Below are 22176 nucleotides of genomic sequence, written 5' to 3' on the forward strand. Positions count from 1 at the left end.
AAATGGCGAGTTGCTGGTTGCTTGACAACAGGCTGGCCAATGAGAGTCGTGTTTGTTTATTTAGAAGAACTGTGGTGCACTTCAAATCATCCAAACGTCTTTTGCGCTTCAGGGCAGGTGAATGATACGCACACGACAATCTCTCTCACACACGGGATCTTTAAACACGGATTAGTCTGGAAAACCTCATCGGTTTAATCCGCGGGCATATGCTGATCTGACTGCGTTTGGATTCGCAGCCGATGTAAGTCAACCTGTGTGACTGTGTGTATTAGCTGCTGTGCTAAGTTGAAACTCCGGCTGTGTCTCTAAATGTCGTGTGCTGCCTACATAGACGTCGCGTCTTAGTGCGAAGGGATGTGATCGAATCAGCCCAAAAAGCTGTCATTATGTAAATAACTGAAACAGACCAGCTGCATCCACTGAAAGCTAGCGAATGCCAGGTAAACAATTGTGTGTGAAATTTAATTTTCAAAGCAGTTTTAAAATCCGATTAAACTGGTGTAGTGATGGCAAAATTGACATTTATTTAAAACCAAATGTATTGAAATTGGGTTAATTACTCGAAGCTTTTCCACGCAGTGCACATTTCTGCCATCTAGTGATAAAACACTTAAAAAAAACAACTGATAGTGGTTTGCTAGGATGTCGTTTCCTACATCCTAGTAATAAGTTACCGTCTTAAACTCGTTTAGCATTAGTGTCTAACAGTAGGTGCTTAATGTCGTGATGTCAACATAGGGATGTTAGCATTTGCTAACAAAATAACAATAAAACCAGTAATAAACACAATATGTAGGCCAGACTCATGTGGCCTCTGTATTCAAATTTGATGTAATGCATGTACATAAAGTAAAACATTTAGAATCATGAGATGTGTAATAGGTAAAAAATATAGTAAATGTGTCTCTTGGGAGTAAAACTGCTTAGTTTACTATATTGCTTCTGTAACAGGTCAGCAGCTCAGTCTTTGTTGAGGAACAGGATATTTTTGCACATTGAGATTTCTTGTGTTGCTTATAGCTTTTGCTTTAGAGAAGATGCTCCTAGGTGTTACAGAGACTGGAGTGCATGGAAACAGCATAAAACTATGGATATACTGTTTTTTGTTTTTTTTTTAACATCAAACAAATGTATCGCTAATACATTGGCTTGTTTCTTGGTTGTTACTGTAAAGTACATTGGTCACCTGTTTTTAATGTGCTGTATAAGTAATGTTACAAGTTAATGTTCCAACCATTCATGAGAGGTCTTGTGAAATCAGAAGAATGAGCTCCAGCTGCTGACATAGTTAAAATCTCACCTACTTACCTATCTACTCTCACCCTAAGCATGCAAATATCTTATTGATAAAACTGTTCTCCACCTCACAAGCCTCTCAGAACATAGTGACCTTGACTACAGAAAGCAATGCTGTTTTTTGCTTTAATATAGTGAGTTACAGAAAGCAGTGGAAAACATAAGGAAAAGAAATGGTGCATAAAGGTTTAATGATTAACATTAGTTCACACACCCATATATACCAGAACTAACAGCATATAAAATCAAAGGAAAAAAAATCTTGTCTAAAATGTTTTGTGATCAGATCACTGTAACCACATACTTAGGTAGTCAGAAATGCTTTTTAATAATAATAATAATAATAATAATAATAATAATAATTAAAATATATATATATATATATATATATATATATATATATATATATATATATATATATATATTATTATAATATGTATTATAATATATTATATATATATTATTATAAACAGGCTAGGTGTATGCATGTATAAATGCAAACAGTGCAATCCCACATGCAGAGTTCAAAACACAACATAGTGGCAAAAACCTGTCAGAAAAGCTTAGAAATGCTAGAATTAAGCATTTTTGTTATTGTGAATTTGGCCTTAAATTTGACTTGAAGTGGGATTAAAAAGTCTTAAAATGTTTGAAATCTAATTCTACTGAATTTGCATTTACTCAGTGAAAATAACATATAGTGATGTTTGCTAAGTCATGCATCTCTGTTACTATTGCTCACTTCCAAACCCCACCATTTTAACCACTCACATTTTATTTTTGGGGCTTCGCTTTGCCTCTCTGAATAGGACAGTGGAGTACAGATAGAAAAGTAGGGCAAGAGAGGGAGTGGGGAATTGGGATCGGCACTGTTCAACATCTTTGTTCACCAAACTGTGTGAAAATTGAAACAAATACACAGTAGTATATGTATGCAGGCTGTGCAATACATTTGTAAAAAGAGATTTAAAAAAAAAAAAAAACAGATGTTGTATGATAAAACATGCACAGTCCACAGTGTTAAAATTAAAATCACAAAATTCTAAACAAGATGCAAACTGAATGTTAACTGTTAAGAGGTAGAACACAGTTGTGTCCCAAATGACACCCTATACTTAAGCACACTTATCATCCAGTCTATGAATTTTAACTTATTTTGTCATCCAACATCAGAGTCAGTTGAATGCAACAGTAGAATGCTTTTTTCTACAATTTCGCTTTTCAGTTACTGTAATTAAGTGCATCACCTGCGTTTAAAGTGCACTTTTCCTTTTTCAAAAATTGCTTTGTGAACACACTACTCTCACTATTTATTCTACAAAATTGCATAAAGTGAAACATAATGACATGAATTGGGACACAATATTAGTCTCCGATGAGCAAAGTAAGGTGTTAAACACATTTATAAATTACTTCCTAGGACAAATGAATAGAGCAAAATGCATACATTCATCTTTATATATTATATTTCACTTTTTTATACATTTACACTTTGTATAGAATATATTTTGCTAAATATTCATGAAGTAAACTTGTCACAACAGTTGTATGCACATATAAATTGCGTTGATGGTGTAGGTAAAAAGCTTATACAAAATGGATGCATGCAAATGAATTTTCCAGGAAGACAATGTCCTGGGTCTTAGTCAAAACTCATCTGCTTAATATAAAATATAATATATAATAAATATAAAATTCTGTTGAAAATGTATCCCCATGGCATAATGGTTTTCCTTTTGAATAAATTTTATTTTTCTAACCCCACTGGCAGATTTCTGTTGCTGCTGTTGTTGTAAAATCATTTTTCCTGTGCAAGTGTTATTTATTTATTTATTTATTTATTTTTAGGCACAAACCCATTTTATTTGTCAGGTTACTTGCAGAGCTGACAGCTATCGTAGCACATCCTGATTTACTGTTTCTACAGTTGGATGCATCCATGTTTCTTCTGAGCTCTGAAATAAATCTGTGAAGTCTAACCTTTTCTTGACAAGTGTCTGTGTGAATGACTTAACCAATAAACACAGCGGTGGGGCGGGGTTTACATTTAACTGGTTTGAGGGGGAAATGCACTTGTATGACACATCAATCCTCCAGTGCTTGTCTTGCTCTGCACGATCTCTCCACCCCCTCCGTCACCCGCTGATTCTGCTAATCCTGCAGTGGTATTCCATGGCTGTTTAATCCGGCTGTGTAATCCAGTGCGCCTCTCTTCTATTTCAGGCATGATGGCCAAATGCTAGCCGCTGTCTCTGGCTCAACCGCTTGTGTTCAGCCTTGCGTCTTATTTGGATGAGCAGGGCACAAGAGAATCCCATCTGAGCTGAAGGTTGACATGGGAGATTGGTGGACTCCAACAATGATGCCAGATCCATCTCTCGGTGAGCAGCAAACATGGAAAGGTTGTGTCTGAGACTCTGTGAACAGAGTTGGCTTGATCTTGTTAGGAGATTGAGCTAATTTAAGTGTGGTTTGTAATCTGTGAAAGGTATATTGAAACTAATGTTTATTTTCATTTAATACTTTACTATATTAAATGTTTCTCCCTGTTCTCTTTTTGTTCTGTAATGTGTTGAAAGGAGTAGTTTACGCAAAAATAAAAACTGTAATTTTTTTTTTTTTTTTGTCATCCTCCTGTCTTTTCAAGCCTGTATGTTGTTACTTTTTGCCACTGACACAAAATAATATTTTTTGGAAGAACCTTCATGCAGCTGGGGGGAAACTTTGTAAAGGTTGTTTAAAAAAACTCAAATTTGTTTTTCACAGCAATAATAGCATACTTATTGGGGAACAACATGAGTAAATACCTTTTGACTCTATTGCAGTCTAAAGGACCATATTTGGGGAAAGTTATGAAATTTGGCACACAAATGGAGGGCAGTCTAAACTATTACCATAGCAAATCTGATATCTCTATCCCAAACCCTCTAGCACCACCAACAGGTAAATTTTGCCCTTATGTCAAGGCCATTAACTTCTGAACTGTAAGGCCTAGAAAATTTTTTTTTTTTCCTGAATTTGTACAAAGTTGAATGCATAGAATCAAAACCAACATGGTTTCAATTTCTGCCATTTTGATATATCATATCAAAAACTTGATCTTCAAATTTCACACAGATCGTCATCGGACCATCCTGAAATGCTATTAAAAACCAGACAATTTTCATTGTCAGATATATAAATGCACCGCATAGTGTTTTATTCAATATCTTGGCAACACCACTGCATGAAGTATTTATTTGTTATTTTTATTTGAAAGCTTTTCCTTAACTTAAACTCTCCCAGGTTTGCTATTTTGCAGCTACATGGCATCATGTTAAAACCATGTTAGACCAGTCTAGTTTCGACAGGCTTTAATAACAGGCTCTGCCTTTTCTTTTGTCTTCTGTACAGACACCAAAGAGCTTTCCAGTATTTCAGGGATCAGCATGTCTCCCTCCAGGCAAAACTTGCACCACTCGCTGCATTCCACCATGGCTCTACCCAAAAACTCTTACAGTGTGTTAAGTGCATTCTGCACTGAGGAGAACGTATCACAGTGCATCGCATATGTCAATCAGGTACATTACAAGGGAAGTTTGAAAGTATTACTCATGTGTTAGTTGTGTGATGTCAGTGATTAAACCATTACTATTGTTTTTCATTAAAAAATAAATAAATAAAACAACAACGTGGATATTGTAAGGATTGAAATGGACTTTAACTACTTAAGCACAAAGCAAAAAGTAGGTTTATTACAGCATTTACCTTGTCTGTGCAAGGCTCCATTTCTTGTGGTCATGCATATGTAATTTCAAACGAACAGCGCAACTGGTGCTTCAATCCTATTGGACAAATTTGAGGGACAGGGCAGATGTACTTATACCTTTAAGGCACTGTAATTCTAGCTCTTTAAGAATATTTAGAGTAATGTTTCTGTCTTTGAGTGAACCAATGGGAACAGCCTCCAGATCTGATGATTGTCTGAAGTCTATGTAGAGTGCTGTGGATTCACTGGCTGAATGCACTAGTGCCTCCCTCTGCTGTGTCTTTGTAGGTCTCTGTTGTTTCATCACAAGTGAGGACACGCACGATAAGTGGACTAAAGGAGAAGTCCACCTCCAAAACAAGGATTCACATATAATGTACTCACCCCCTTGTCATCCGAGATGTTCATGTCTTTCTTTCTTCCGTCGTAAAGTAATTGTTTTTTGAGGAAAACATTTCTGTATTTTTCTCCATATAATGGACTGATATGGTGCCCCGATTTTGAACTTCCAAAAAGCAGTTTAAATGCGGTTGTAAATGAACCCAGCCGAGGAAGAAGGGTCTTATCTAGTGAAACAATCGGTTATTTTCATTTTAAAAAAATACAATTTCTATACTTTTTAATCTCAAACACTCGTCTTGTCTTACTCTCCATGAACTCTATGTATTATGACTCAAGACAGTTAAGGTGTGTCGAAAAACTCCAATCGTATTTTCCCCCTCAACTTCAAAAATCATTTCAAAATCATCCTACATCGCTGCAGAAGTTCCGACCCAGTCTTTTTTACCTAAAAAGGTAAAACAGCGATATAGGACGCAGTTGAGGGAGAACATGAGATGGGAGTTTTTTTTTACATACCCTAACTGTCACGAACCGGAACAAAAACAGTCCAAGCGGAGTAAGACAAAACGAGCGTTTGGCATTTAAAAAGTATATAAATTGTATTTTTTTTATCTTGGATGACAAGGGGGTGAGTAAATTATTTGTAAACTGTTGTTCTGGAAGTGGACTTTTCCTTTAAGAGTTTGGGTTTTTGTCATGCTCAGGCCACACTTAATGGCTCTTTGAATATCTCACACTGCAGTAAAACTTTACAATGAATGTTCTTCGCTCAAGGCTTACCTTCTTTATGAGTAACAGAGGAAAATTGGCCATCTCTCATGGCTCTGGTTCATGAGCCTTGGTCCTGGGGATCTGATGCTGAGCTTGAGGCTATTGAGTCAGCAGATGAATTTCTGCCTTTTTCTCTCATTCTCACCAAATAAAGTGCCATGTATATCTCTGGTAGAGTTTACAGAAGTGAGATGTCTTTCGTTTGGGAAAATGTTCTTTCTACTGCTGTATTGGACTGAGGAGTTCGGCAATGGTCAGAGTGGTACTCTTTCCAACAAGTGGTCAGGTCTTTGGCTTACTTTGAGCTTTTGAATGTTGTGTCACATGAGACTCTGTGAGATCTTGTGTCACTGTGAAATCATTTTTACAGTCAACAAGTGTGTGGTCTGTAGGGCTGTTCGATTCAGAAAATTTTTAAATCGAGTCTGATTTAGATTCTGGAATCGTTGGGATTTGATTCCATGAATCGATTCCTCACGGTTGTTTTCAATTCTTTTTCTATTCTTGTTTTTTAGATTGGAGAAACCTTATTTTGCCGTGACTGCAAGATACAAAGATCATAGACTAGCCTTCTCATAATATGAAGCTTTATTTGTAGAAACTACAATGCGTTTTTGTAGCTCCGATTGATTTTAAATTGTAATTTTGTCTGTCTAACATAAAACTAGTCATAGCCCACAGCTCAGCAGTGGATGTGCGTTTATTAAATGGAACAAGATATGACGTGTCTAAATTGTGCACGGTTCAGCTGAATTATGTTTACTTTAACCGTATACCCTGCACAAAATTAAGAAACAATACACCAAAACAAAATGACCAGAACGTTAACAACAACATTGATACAAGAGATTGTGGTTTAGTCTAATGCGGTCAGTCAGATGTGTTCTGGCATTTTCTTTTAGAATTATCGACTCTCAATTCCCAAAGCTTCGGAATCAAGGAATCGATTCTTTTTGGAATCAATTCCCAACCCTAGTGGTCTCACAGTTTGGTCGAATCATATAGTGTACGAGTTTGGAGGATTATAAAGCTAAAAATCGGTTGAAACTGTCTTCATGTCTGTGGTATTGCATGGATTTTAAATTTGAACAATCATCTAGTGTGTGGCCAGCCTTAGAGAAAGAAGACCTGGATGTTCCTGTTGCTGAGTTGGGACTTTTTGGCAACATAGTGACTGTTTATTAACCTTTATTGTCCAATAATTTGGAAATTTGGCAAAAATATACAAAATGGGTTGTTGAATGACAGGTATCCCAACAGAGGGCAGGGCAGAGATTCTGTTCTGTCAATTTTGTCAGTTTTTGCCATTTTTTGCCATTTTACACATCTCAAACAATGTCTTAAATGACAGTCTATTTGTTTGCCTTCCCCGCATCAACTCCCAGGGAGCACAGAGGTTTACGATAATGTTCTTTTTAAAAGCGGTGCCCCCACAGTGCATTCTGAACCCATTATATTGAGTCAGGCTGCACATTCTTACATTCTGTAGCGGGTTTTACCTGCTGCTCAGACACTTAAAAGTCCCATTTGGGAAGCCTTGCACAGGATGTTTTTTTGTACACTCATATCTCAAGCACTGACTTGAGATGTGGAACGCTTTCTCCAATCTGCGCACTGTCTGGCAATTGCATTGCTCTCATATGGGCCGGAGTGACCCTCTTTCACAAGCCTCGACTGTAAAATGCCTGATGCCTCTCTGTTCATTTGGCAGAATGACAACATCTGCTGAAGGTTTTTGCAAACCACATAAAAGAGGTGCACTACCCAATTTTGGCACTACCCCCCTTGTTGCTCCCCACAGAAGCTCAGGAAGCTCAAATTTTATGGCAGAAAATGCACTGCCTGTAAGAGGAATGGAGCTGTAGAGAAAATGCTTCCTCCCAAGAGGGAATCTGGTTTCTACATCCAGTGTTTTCTAGTGCTGAAAAAGGACGGCGGTTTGCGCCTTTGGGCAAAATCTTTCACTGCAAGGCGTTTATCATAAATGTCTTGTGCAGTTTTTGAAAAACATCTAGTCTATTGGGTATGGAAAGGTGATCATCTCATGTGGCACATAAATTACTTGGAGATGATGGTGGTTTTTCTAGCTTTTGAACATTTGCTTCCAGTCATTAGAAATGTGGTCATGTGGTCATCAGAAAGTACAACATCAGTAGTCTTTTATATAAAACCGCTAAGGGGAATGCATTTATGCCCTGTGCCTCTTTGGACGAAGAACAAGTTGTTGCTGAGGGCAAATCTGGGAGCAGATCTTCTCTTAAGGTTCAGGTTGAGGCCTATAGAATGAAGACCATTGGTCTGATTTTCCAGAGGTCTGACAGCGCAGTGGTGGACCTGTTAATTTTGTTTTAGACTGCTCAGTGTCCACTTTCATTCTCTCTGTCTCCTCCATTACCTCTGGGAATGGACACTCTGGCCGCTTTTCCACCAGCAGGATCCGGGTGCAAGTCTGCTTCTGGTAGTTCTTACGAGGGTTCAACAAGACAGGGTGCTGGAATCACCGTTTTGCCCATCTCACCATCCTGGAGGAGCTTCCTTTGGAGATCCTGATCTGGGGAGCGTTTCTCAAAGGCATTGTTAGTTAACTATGTTTGCTTATTCTGTTGAACACTATCTCCTGCCCTGTTGGATCAGTGCTGCCATTCCTTCAGGAGCATTTTTCTGGGAGTAGCCCTAGTTACACTTAAACTCAGTTCGAGTTTGTTCCAAACCTGCTCCAACACACATACTATGCAGTTTTCAATTAAGCCTGAAGGACTTCATTAGTTGGATCAGGTGTGTTTAATTAGGGTTGCATCTAAACTCTGCATGACTCCAGCCCTCCAGGAATTGAGTTTGACACCCCTGATGTAGAGCAATTGCTCCCAGTCTGGTAATGGTGTTGTTGCGATTGAAGCTAGTTTGTATATCATTTTGCTCTCTGGATTTTGTTGTAGTCACTTTTTATCCTCTATTCTTTGAGTCCCGGGGGATTGAGAGACTGCACATGCTTTGCCCTGTGAGGGTGTTACAGATTAACATTGAATGCCAGTGGCGTAAATCTGATATGTTTTGGTGGCTGCAACAAGAGTATTGTTGCTACAAAACAAAGAATGTGACTTATGATTATTGCTTATGAGCTGTATGGGTCATCTTTGCCTCTTGGCATAGAACTCACTCTACTAGAGGTGTTGCTGCTTCTCAGGCTTTTTCTAAGGGTGCGTATTTAGAGGATATTTGTTTGGCGGCAGGTTGGGCACACTTTTATCAGATTTTATGAGAATGATGACTTCACCCTTGGTTCCCAGGTTTAGCTGTTTGAACAGGAGTCATATTTTTCTCTTAGTCTGTGCATGTGTTTTCACAGGCTGATAAACTGGCAGACACTCTGATGTATTACTTTGTAATGACTCCTTGAAAGTGTTCCCATTGCGTCAGCTAATGACTCAGCATCTCATTCCCTACTCAGGGCTCCAGGCTTGCATACGAAAACAAGATGATTCCACCTAGTTTGTTCTTATTTAGATTGGTATTAATGCACTACTAAGAAGGCAGAAAGATTTGTTACTTCAGACATTATCTGTGATGTTTACAGACATTTTGCACAAGATATGTGATATATATATATATATATATATAAAAGAAGGGTGTGTCTACATCACATGGTCTAATTTATCTAGCTCAAATATGACAGCAGAGCTCTATGCTTACATTTCTTTTTAGGAGCACAGTCAAAATTTCAGGAGCACCTTCAAATCAATAATCAAAAAATCTGATCAAAAATTAGCCTTCCCATTACGAGGTGATAATTGACTCAAATGATTTACAGAGGAATTTTGTTTTTGCCTTTGTAATGGCATTTTTCTGTCTTCATTAAAAGTATGTCTTTTTTTTTTTTTTTTAAATATACATTTTATAAGCTTTTTAAAATGTATAATTTAATCAATAGAATAAGAACAAGTAGAATAAGAATAAGTTACCAATATAATGAAATCAATATTAATACAATTTAGTTGCACTACAGAGGTAGCACAGAAGAGCACAAAAGTGGCTTGTAGTTTGTAGGTGTATGGTTTTTTTTTTTTTTTTTTTTTTTTTTTAGATTTAATGAGGCTCAGAGGTGGCATGAGTGCAATCAAATTCATAAATTCATTTTTTTCATAATATTTTTTCAAATATTAGATGATTTCAATAACTGAAAAGATACTTTAAAAATGAAACTAAAACTGCCAGTAGGTGGTGGCAAGTTACTGATTTAATTACTGAATCATTCATTCATTTGATTCATTCAGTAATAAAGCAAGTAACTCTCTTTATGAATGGGAAATTGAATCATTGACTCACTGGATTCATTTAAAAATGCAGGTTTATTCATAAACGAAACACAGCTGTGTTTGAATGAAGATGCGCAGCGGCTCAGTTATTTTTATTTTTGTCAACGAAATAGAGTAAAATTAGGCAACGGTGTTATAGTCAGACAACGTAAGTCACTTAAACTGTTGTATTAAATCAGTCTCATTTACAAACTCCTTTAAAAATCATTAAAAGCTGTCACTCATCTTAGTTCATCGCAATCTCACAAACCATTATAATCAACGAAGCTCTCTACACTGCACAATGAAATTCTTATTTACACTCTCTCTACACTTTGTTTATGGAAGGATTTGTGAGATATGTCTGTGATACATTACTCAACATACCAAAAGCACGTAGAAACTTTGAAGCTCCCCTCAGCGCAAACACAAATATGCTGATCGGGTCTAAATATTTTTTCTTAGTCGAGCACAGTAGTTTTCAGTTAATTAAGTAAAATTAAGTGTTGCATTAAGTGCTAATTTAACCAAAATTAAAGTTATTTTCTTGACTGCTCCTGAGACATGCTGTTAACTCTCATGGCAACACTGTTGAATCATGCATATTAAGTTTACTCCAGGAATAAAAAAAAAATGTTATAATATCTAACACGAACCGTAATTACATAACTTGTTAATAACTGAATTCCTCTCGTAATTATCAAAGCAGATGATAATCAGTTGTTCCTCCTGGTTCTTATCAGGAGGTGTGTTCGCTAGGTTTGACTGGAGTGAGTTTAGAGTCTAAATCAGGCTCTTTGAGCGCTGTGCCAGTTTTGAACCTGCTTTATGAAGTACTGCAGCTGCAGAGAAGAGCTCAGCGTGCCCTAAATGACCTGGAGACCCAGCAGCTGAAGAGCGGCAGTGATCTTGAGCATCTGCAGCACAGCAACTGTAGACTCAAAGTAGGTTTGAAATATTAGGCAATTTTAAATGTAATTTCCAGACATTAGTCATGAAACTAACTGAAATGTTCCTGTAAAAGCCTAGAAGATATCTGTAGTGAATGTGAATATTTATGATTTTGTTCCTCTTTGAGTTTACTTCTTTTTCAACTGCTGTTGTGTAATTGTGTCTCAGGATCAGCTGGAGCACACCAGAAGAGAGAACTCAGGCCTGCATGAGGGTGAGCGACAGCTACAGCTGAAGATCAAAACTTTACAGAACTGCCTCAAGTCTGAGAAAGAGGAAGTAAGAGAAACTCAATTCACATGATCCGACAGGCATGACACCACACCCCCTCATGTTGCCCTATGTTTTCTAGTGTGCTTTTGGTCCAGAGTTTTCTTACAACTAAAGTGCAGTTTTGTTTTTCAAACACAAGTTTTCAAATGTAAATTGCAAAATAGCAATGTATTTCCCACCATATGTGCCTACCGTGTCTATATGTAACCTGGCTGACAAAGCCTGACCTTAAATGAGCCCTTTGTTACTTCATATTTAACTTGTATGACACATCTTTGTTAACGTAAAGTGGTAACGAAAAGTCAACCAAAAGAATGTCATGATCTGTGGTGTCCAAAGGCAATTGTGACCTGATCACTTTTGCAGTGAAAACACTAATCAGGTTTCCATCCAAGGATTTTTTGCGGAAAAAATATTTAGTGCTTCAGAATTTAGTTGATGGAAATGCCATTTATCGATAAAATTTAGACAAATGTTGACAAAATCTTTTCCCGTTAACTGTAGCGCATAAGTTCTATCGATAGTTCAAATGTCACAAAAATTTGTTTGGAAACACTTTTTGTCCAGAAAAATGGCTTTAACGCAAATAAATTGTGGTGTCACATGACAGAATTAGCCTATAGGCAGCATCTGTGCTGTTGCCCACACTAAAGCACAGTTTCTCTGTAGTTCCAAATTAAATCATATTCATATTATTAAATTGTATCTAAAATAATTTTATATATGGTATATATTTGGCTTCCTATCTTATATTTTCAGTCTTGTGTTGTTCTAAATTTAAAGGATTTGTTGTGGAGTGAGAGGAAGTAAAATAGCATTGTATTTCAATATGTTTGGTGGGCTGTAATTTATTATGACAATGAACAGGCTGCGTTTGGTAAGTTAGTAATGCTTAACTGTACACCAGCGGCACCAGTACGATCACTAACCCCCCCACAAAACAACAACTTGCAATATTCCTTTTGTGGCCATATATGAGTAAGACGTTATTCGAAATTAATTTAAATATTTATTTTATTTGTGTACATAAAAATATGAGCACATCACAAAAATGAAACGAAATTCTGCATATAGGCTGCTACTTGTTACCTCTTTTTTTTTTTTTTTTTTTGTTAACTAATTCTTTCTAAAAAAATATATTTCTCACACAAGCCTATTTGTTTCTTTTACCTATAGCTTTTTATATATAGCTTTTTATTGGTCACTGCCACGTAATTTATTTGTAATTTAACATTAACGGTTAAACCAGTTAACTGTTAATGGCTTAACGACCGTCGGTTGTCGGTTAGGAGAAATAAAATAACAGAAATTAACAATTTCCAATACAGTCTTATAAACGTTAATCAGAAAAATACCTAATAATACAACTGCACCTGTGTATGAATATTGTTTGATGCTCAGGTATCTAATCTAAATGATGTATCGCCTAAGTACCAAAAAAAAAAAAAAACCTCATACCACTTGTTCATAAAATATTTTTATGTAGACTTATACAATTACATAATAGCCTACATAATTTTGTTTCAGAAGGATGAAGAACAAACTACTAGCCTATGTAATTTGCGCAGCACGTGGAATTATGAATGGAAACAGCTCACGGGCTACTTTTTTTTTTTTTTTTTTTTTTTTTTTTTTTTTTTTAGGGATGACGTCATTGTACACCATTTTATCGATAAAAAGCCAGTTGGATGGAAACAGGCCGGAGACAGCAAATTTTGCAAAAAAGTTTTATGCATATTCTCTTTGTCGATAACAAAACATTGCAAAAAACTGGATGGAAACTTGGCTACTGTCTGTCCTAAATGTGCCCAAAGAGCACCTTTAAACCACTGATTTAAAGGGGTAGTTCAACCAAAAAAAGCATTTTCTTATAATTTGACATCCAAGATGTAGGTGACTTTCTTTCTTCAGTAGAACAATAAAAAAGATTTTTAGCTGAAACTCTCGTTCCTTGGTGATTCATAAAATGCAAGTCAATGGCTGCCATCCTTTTAAGAGTCAAAAAAGCATATCAGGCAACACAAAATTAATACTTGTGGCTCCTGACAATATATTGAGGTCTTATGAAGCAGAATGATCAGTTTGTAAGACACTGAGCATTATTTACAGCTTTATTACTTGTAATCCAGACCTCAGGCAAATGAAGTGATGTCTGGTTGCAAGTAAATTCTTCTGAACCAGTTCTTTTTGTGAACTGGATGAATCAGCACCAGTTCCTTCAACAGGGACCTGAGGAAACGGTTCGAGTCGGACCGAAGACAGACGAGCCGCTGATATGCTTGTGTGTGTGTGTGTGTGTGTGTGTGTGTGTGTGTGTGTGTGTGTGTGTGTGTGTGTGTGAACCAAACACTTGAATGAAAAGGTGAAATGAAAGTTATGGTTGAACATGACTAAGATGAGTTGATGAAGACCGTTTTATTCACTTTATATGCTTTAGACATGTAAAACAGCCACGTTTCTCATCGTTATTAGGTGTGTTAATAATACAATTGTGCATATATTTCATCTATGCATAAAATTGCATAAGCTGTTTTAGTTATCTGAACCAGTTCATTGACAAGAACTACCTGAAAGAACCAGTGCATGGAAAAGATTTAGATTCACAGGTAATGTTGTAAATAATATTCAGTTTGTTTTACAGACCAGTTGTTTTGCTTCATAAAACCTCAATATGTTCAGGAATCACAGACATTAATTTTGTGATGCCTGATGCTCGTTGTTGACTCAGAGCGACAACCGTCATTGACTTACATTTTATGAATCACCAAGAAACATCATTTCAGCTAAATCTTTACTGTTCTACTGAAGAAAAAGTCACCTACATCTTGGATGGCCTTATGGTGGGTAAATAAACAGCAAATGTTCTTGTTCTTGTGTCAGCTCTTCCTTTAACACATTCATTATTGGATGTGTTATAAGAAAATTACATTCTCAAAGAAATTCCTGATTATCCACATAATCGTATCACTGGTTATATATGCATATATATTTAGTTTTTGTAAAGCAAGTTGGTGATATGTTTTGTTCACTTATTCATTTAAAAACCTTTTTCCTTTAGTAAGTTTATTTTTAAGACTTCAGTGTACTGTTTATATCTTGTGTAATAATCATATAGCACGCTTACTACTGTGTGTAATTTAATGTGGTGCAGGTACAGAAGCTGCAGAGCATCATCTCCAGTCGTGCCACGCAGTACAACCACGACACCAAACGGAAAGAGAGAGAGTGCACCAAACTAAAGGAACGCCTTAACCAGCTGCTCATGGACAAGAGAGACAAGAAACTCTGTGAGTACTGCGTTTTGCAGCCTATTATATAGGTAGAAAACGAGAAAATAAATATTTTTCACTATTAAATTCATTTATTTTCCTTTTTAGACTACAGTAGACAATTAAGAAAGATTTGAACAGTTTTTGAAAGATTTTAAAGTATTGCTGTTTTCTCTGATCTCCCATGTGTTTAGCCATTGAAATGTCAAACTATTTGGGAAGGTCAGATGGCAAGAGAGGCCTTTGGAAGACAGGAAAGATGGAGGCCAGGTAAACTCCTGTGCTCCTGTGTGTCTTTGACATGGCATTTTATTTCTCACAGTGAAACACAATGTAAAATATTTGCTGTTGTGTCGTCAGACATGAGGGTGAGATGTACAGGGCTCTGCTGAGTGATTATGAGACGCGTCAGAGGACGCTGATGCTGGAGAACTCGGAGCTTAAAAAAGTGTTGCAGCACATGAAGAAGGACATGATCGCCATTCTGAGTCCAAAGAAACACTGCATCAAAACAGAGCCAGCAGATGATAGCCTAGAGCAGGTCTGAAGTCTCTTTTACAATTGTAAATTGCATCCAATGTTTTGGCATCAAACAGTGTGAATTAATCTTTAAATTTTGTTTGTAAATCAGCATGAAACCCTGTTTTATTTTATTTATTTTTTATTTTTAACAATTAATCAATGTGCATTATACTGTAGACTAACAAAGTTGTCTCCACCTCTTGAACAAGTTTCTTATTTTTTAGACTGATTAATGGCTAATTAGGTGTTTTCAGACTGTTTTTTGTGTATTACATAATGCAGAAAATGTATTTTCTTTTTTTGTAATTTCTAGAATCTTGCTAGTTAAATGAATGAATGAATGAATGATGTCATTCTAAAATACAGTGTTTTTTCATTGAGAAACCAATTTAAGCAAGTTCAGTTCAACTTGAAAGATTTGTTTTTTTAAATTAAAACAAAACAAAAGGTTCACAAAGAGAATCCCAGTCTTATAAAGAGGCACATTTGCTTTATATGATGAATATATTTAATTTAGGCTTTTATTTACACATAAGCATTAATCAAAACAGAGTATATATATTTAGTATAGTAAACAGAAACTCAAGACGTCAAAGATAAATTTAAGCTTCTGATTGCCATATTTGTGCTCTATGTAAGTGTATTGATCATTATTCTTAAATGTGACCCTGGACCACAAAACCAGTCTTAAGTAGCACGGGTATATTTGTAGCAATAGTCAAAAATACATTGTACGGGTCAAAATAATAGATTTTTCTTTTATCATCACTGCTTCATTCATTTGGATTACTTTTACTCTTTGTGAGGTTTCTTTGTGGTGAAATCAACTTTCATTGGAGGTGCATAAATCTTTCAGGTTTCTTAAAAAAACATTTCTTCAGCTTTTTCTAAGGGTTTCTCAGTTTGTTTCAAAGATGAACCAAAGTGTTATAGGTTTGGAGTGACATGAGGGTGAGCAAATGAGTATTTTAATTTTTGAACGAACTATCCTTTTCTCATCAGGCTGGCTCTGAGGGTGAGGAGGAGATCGGTGAGTCCAGCAGAGAGACGCTGGAGCAGTCGTGTGAACAGGCCCGCGAGCAGCTCACCAACAGCATCCGACTGCAGTGGAGGAAGCTCAAGAGCCACATGGAGAGACTCGACAGCCAAGGTACAACTCTGCTGCTGTTTTGCATATTTTAATGCATGTCTTCAGATATTTATATTGAAACTGTGGAGTTGGTTTAAAGTTCTGAAAAAATGCAGAGATTCTTAGCTGAAAATATGAGACCTTTTCATTTTCCATTTTATGACATTTATTCAGCTTATTAATAAATAACATTGATTAACTTTTAAGAGATCTTGTAGTCTCTTGTAGTTTTTTTTTTTTTTATATATATATAACTTTATTGGAATGGCAAAAATGTTCAATCGTAAATACACATTTTTCTAGTTATGCTTTAAAATAGTTTATTGGTTACGCATTGGTCTTGTTTTTGTAAAACCTAGTGATGATGTTTAATATGAGACAAAACATTCTTCAGAGTCATTTGTTTTGTGACGGGCCTTGATCATGAATGTCAATACTTGTGTTGCAGCGTCACTGGTGGCGTGTCAGGAGCGTGAGGCAGAGGAGATGATGTCCAGAAAGGAGCATGAGGAGGAGATGCAACGGATGAGAATGGAGTTACAGCAGTGTAAAGAGTTCATCCACATGCAGCAGCAGCTTCTTCAGGTGAATGTCTGTACACGTCAAACACTAATATACAGTAGAGGACAAAGTATACTTCACTTCTTGCATGTCATTTTCATCAGCAGCTCAGTCTCCTGATGTCAGTGTGCAGCCGATTGTACAGACTTGTGTGCAGACAACAGCAGAAAGTCTTAAAAATCACAGTCACAAAATATGAATATCTTTGTCAGTATTTTTAACTTGTTTTTCAGTACAAATATCTAAACGTCCTTGCATTAAGATACATTTAAATGTGCAAAATGAGGAGATAAAGTCTTGCTTATTGAGAAACTGAACTGAATTGAGTTAAAATAAATATGCCAGTGAGAAATGAACACTTGTTTTTTCTTTGAATTAAGTTGATTTGTCTGAGCCCATTAGCAGATTTTTGTCCTTTTATTGTCATAAGTTCAGTTCAGATTTCTTATAGTATGTCATTTTGCATGTTGGTTTAAGACTCTTTATACATGTGCAATGGAAATATAGAAACAGAAAACTCAACTACACATGAAGAACATCACTTTTTGCAGTGAGGTATTTTTATTTATTTTTTTGTAAAATTAATTTAGAAGTAATGAAGATTTGGTTGGAAATGTGTATTTTCAAATTTTGAAGTTCTCTTAATACAATTCATTGTGTTGTTCTTTAGACATTTAGTACATTTAGAGAACATTAAAGCATTGTTCTCTTTTAATGTATTCCTTACATTTTCTTTTAACTGACTTGAAGACAGTCTCAGATTTTCTTTCAGCTTGCAGAAAGCCTGTAGGCGTGTGGCTGTATTGAGTGTGGTTGCGGTGTGTGTTTCAGCAGCAGCTGAGCTCACCGTGTGATGAGGAGACGGCAGCTCTGCTGAACGACTGCTACACGCTGGAGGAGAAAGAGCGGCTCAAAGAGGAGTGGAGACTCTTCAATGAGCAGAAGAGGAACTTTGAGCGAGAGAGGAAGAATTTTACGGAAGCTGCTATTCGTCTGGGACATGAGGTACTGAATGCATACAAATACCTTTATTGCAATTGAAATTAAGCAATAAACACTTTTAAACTGAGATTACATTTGAAACGCCCTCAAACAACTTTTGATTTTGCATTATAAGATGTTACACAAGTTTGTTCTTGGTTGTTATTTTTGAAGTATATCAACCTTAAACAGGCATTTTTTTTTTTGTTGTTTTTTTTTTTTTAAAGAGCCATAAATATTCCTACAAATGGAAAAAGGCTGCATTATTTAGTCAAACAATAAAAACACTAATATTTTGTTATTACACTTTAAAAGAACTTTTAAATCTATTTTTAAATTTTTTTTTTTATTTATGTGATGGCAAAGCTACATTTTCATTGAAAATCTCCATATTATAATTTCTAAAGGATCATGTCACACTGAAGATTGAAAAAACAGCTATGCATCAGGAATGAATTAGATTTTTTTAAAATATTTTAAAAAAAGTTATTTTTAATTGTAACAATATATGCATTTCTCAACTGAAATCGCTGTCACACCCAACATCTTAACTCTAATAAAATGCACCAGTTAAAAATGAAATTACTGTACATTTGACATGACTCTAGGATTTCAACACTCCACCTCGAATATTACTGCGAACGCAGTGTTTCCCACTGGTACTGTAAATATGGCTTTGCTTTGATCAATTATTAATCTTCTGTAGGAATATTTATGGCTTTTTGAAAAGGAACAATGCCTGTTTAAGATCACATTCAAGCTAAATCAAAGAAAGAGCATGGTAGTTATCAAACCTATAAATGCACTTTGATAAACTTAAATTGTGCTCCGTCTAGTTTACCGTAAGTTACTGTAACTCCCGTTTGTTTCTTCCCTCTTTAGAGGAAAATGTTTGAGGAGGATCGAGCTGCATGGCTGAAGACCCAGTTTTTGAACATGACTCCATTTGTAGACCGTAAAAGACCTGCATTGTCTGAACCTCACAGTGCATTATCAGTCAGTGAGTAGCCAAAACATCCCACATCTGACTTGCTGGTGATCACATTTGTGGTTTCAAATGCATTTCTGTTTATGAAATTCTTCATTTATTTGCAGTCAAGTCAGATCATTTTGAAACCACATTTCATGTGCATATTTCCAGGTACAGAACCCGAGGCCAAACTGCAGTCTACTCCGCCGCTCGTGACCAAGTCCCAGTCCTACTCTGTGTTCTCCACCCCTAAAGCTGCCCCGGTGAAGATGCCCTCCACTGCTGACCTCTACCGCTCGCTACACCTTATCCCAGAGAGCAGGTACTCTCACGTTTCACAAATCATTTACCAGAAGTGGAAATTCTGTCATGTTTTTACCCTTACGTCATGTAAGCATTAGGATTAGTAACTTACAATGTTTCTATTATATTATGTTAAATTAAATTAAATTAATTGTGGTGCCTCTAAAGTGATTAAAAAGCAATGTGTGCAAATGTGTTACAAAATACTAAATCTATCCCAGTGTTGTTTTAGTATCATTGAGAGACTGTTATAGTTTTAATTTATATTTTGAATTGGTTTTAGGTTTTCTGATTTCATAATCAATTTAAAGAATGTAGTTATGAAGCTATTCAAGGTTTTTCTTTTTTTATATATATAAAGTCAAGTTAAACTAAATGAAAAAAAGAAACATTACCTTGACAAACTAACTGAAGTAAAGCAAGTTTAATATATTTTTATTTACATTTTATTTTTAGTTCATGTTTATTTAATTTAAAGTGCAAAATCCTGTTTTTGGTTGTTTGGTTGCTATGCAGTGTACTTCAACTTTTCGTTAGATTAATTACAGAAAACAAAATGTCCTTTCTAATGCATTTTATTGAATGCATATAAATTTATGATTGCACTTTAAATGTATGCTTTGCTATCATTGTGTTCAAAAAAGGTATAACTGTTCACAAATTCAAAGCAGGACAAATCACTAATTATAGATCAAATATATTGTTGCCTTTGATTTATACCATTAGAGCAGATTTAGCTACACCAGAGACCTAAGGAAATGTTACCTTGACAAACTAACTGAAATAAAGCAAGTTTAATATATACTTTCATTTATATTTCATTTTCAGTTTGTTTTTTTTTTTATTTTAAGTGCAAAATCTTGTTTTTTGGTTTTAGTATGATAACGCTGCTCTCCACCATTACAATGCTTTGTTTTGCAGCAAAATTATATGCAGTGTACTTAAACTATGAGTTCCTGATTTTGTAAATCGTGATTTGTCTAATGTATTTTATTAAATGCATATAAATTTATGGTTGCAATCTATGCTTTGCTATACATTGTGCGCAAAAAGGTTTAAAATATTAATTTTATATGGAATAAAAAGCAGGGCAAATCATCTAATTATAGATGAAGTATTATAACTGGAGGGTGTTCTTCTGGAAGTTTTTCCTGTATGTTGTATATTGTAATCCCATGTGTGAATGCACTTTGGATAAGAGTGTCTACCAAATCCACTGTAATCTAGTCTAATCTACACTAGTCAAATGTGCACTGTGAAATTCTGTGCTCTTTACTGACATCTGTGGTTACAACATAAAATTACAAGTTACTTGAGGAATAGTGTGGGTCAATGTGTGGTTTGAGGTTTACCCATGGTTGCCTTTGATTTATACCATTAGAGCAGATCGAGCTACACCAGAGTCCTGATAAGGAGACCGTTCTAGAAATATGTATAGGAGAAATATGTTGTCTGAGCAAATAAATCACTGTGTTAATGGAGCTGACATTTGTTTTCCGTCTCTCTAGGGGCCACGGGAAATGTCCGAGTGGCGAGACGCTGACAAAGTCACGGTTGCGTAATTGTTCTACAGACTGCAGCGTCATCTCGTTGGTCAGAGACGAGAACAGCCCCATCTGATGGTATGTCAGTATTACACTGATCAAACACTACAGAAGAGACACTCCATTGTTCAAGCTGTCGTAATTGTAAGCTTTACAGGAGTCTTCCGTTCATCCCCGTCACAGCATGACCAACCACCTGCTCCTTTACCTCTGATTTGCTGTGTGGTCCCTTTAGGGATTTAGGGTTGAATAAAACAGATGGTGTATTTAGCTGGATCAAATTGATCTCGGAGACAATCCTTTGCATTTGCCACCTTTGAATCTCATATGTAAAGTGGCCAATGTGCATTGTGTAGTAATAATGAGGATAATTTAAAAGTATGTTGTGAGTCAAATTGTGTGATGTTTGTGTGAGCTGTAAATGTTACAGTAACTCATTAAGCACTTTTAAGAGGAGAGATGTTAAATGTAGTTTTTAAATATACTAATATAATTTGATATTTTGATTTGCCATTATTATATTGCAGAAACTGACTTCTCTTGGGCTACGTTTCACATATAGTTTTGTACTTTTATTATAATTTAGTGATGCTAAGTACTATGTCTTTTTTTAATGCAAGACATCAAATAGATTTTTTTTTTCTCTTTAATGTTGAATATTTATATTGAAAAATCAAGAATGTATTTGATAGAATTACTTTTAGAACCCATGTTTACACGTTTAAAGACCATTTTCGTTAAATCAATGCAATAAAGTTTGAAAGATTTGAAAATAAAGATGTATTTGTGTTTTTAAAGTTGGTATGAAGTCAAAATTGACCCTATTTCTTTCTTAATGCATGTTACTTATTCTCCAGTGACATGACTCGCTTCTCTCTGCAGACACATGTAAGGCCATATTGCAGTTGAGGCAATCACATTCTGATGTGCAACGCTTACTTTTCAAAATCAAATCAACAATTGATAGACAAAATACCAACAAAAAGTCCCTTGCTGACTTGTAACTAGTACTGATTAAAGATCACACACTACCAGACTTTCAAGTTGTTGCAAACACAAACTTGAGTAGAAACATGTGCCTCATTTTTTTAAAAGATGCATTACAAATGAAAACTATATGCATTCTAAAATTATTTTTAAATATCAAAAAATGTGTATATGGAACTGACTAAAAGCTCCAGACTGGCTGTACTGTCAACACCTCCAGACTCTAAATCAAGG

At 35.7% G+C, this 22176-nt stretch overlaps 1 protein-coding gene across 2 annotated transcripts; it reads left to right on the forward strand.

Annotated features, from left to right (window-relative positions):
• The first annotated feature begins 75 nt into the window (after nt 1-75).
• ssx2ipa (synovial sarcoma, X breakpoint 2 interacting protein a) lies at nt 76-21569 on the forward strand. Of its 2 annotated transcripts, none has more exons than XM_051095375.1 (14): nt 76-244; nt 3523-3680; nt 4693-4859; nt 11196-11396; nt 11572-11682; nt 14828-14963; nt 15140-15215; nt 15306-15486; nt 16470-16617; nt 17045-17181; nt 17989-18162; nt 19021-19138; nt 19280-19430; nt 20920-21569. In XM_051095375.1, the coding sequence occupies exons 2-14, from the start codon at nt 3635-3637 to the stop codon at nt 21029-21031; spliced, it is 1758 nt and encodes a 585-aa protein (XP_050951332.1). In that variant the 5' UTR covers nt 76-244; nt 3523-3634; the 3' UTR covers nt 21032-21569. The 2 variants fall into 2 exon arrangements, with proteins under 2 accessions (XP_050951332.1, XP_050951343.1); XM_051095386.1 differs by having other exon boundaries at nt 17992-18162.
• Nucleotides 21570-22176: the final 607 nt, after the last annotated feature.

This window comes from Labeo rohita, chromosome 2 (genome assembly GCF_022985175.1).
Source record: "Labeo rohita strain BAU-BD-2019 chromosome 2, IGBB_LRoh.1.0, whole genome shotgun sequence".
In the NCBI taxonomy this organism is placed as follows: domain Eukaryota; kingdom Metazoa; phylum Chordata; class Actinopteri; order Cypriniformes; family Cyprinidae; genus Labeo; species Labeo rohita.

Excerpts from the sequence above, each read along its gene's own strand:
- ssx2ipa (XM_051095375.1), top strand. The coding sequence starts at position 3,635 with ATGGGAGATTGGTGGACTCCAACAATGATGCCAGATCCATCTCTCG. Across the intron at positions 15,216-15,305 it reads ACAGGAAAGATGGAGGCCAG|ACATGAGGGTGAGATGTACA; the intron begins GTAAACTCCTGT and ends TTGTGTCGTCAG. Across the intron at positions 19,431-20,919 it reads CACCTTATCCCAGAGAGCAG|GGGCCACGGGAAATGTCCGA; the intron begins GTACTCTCACGT and ends CCGTCTCTCTAG.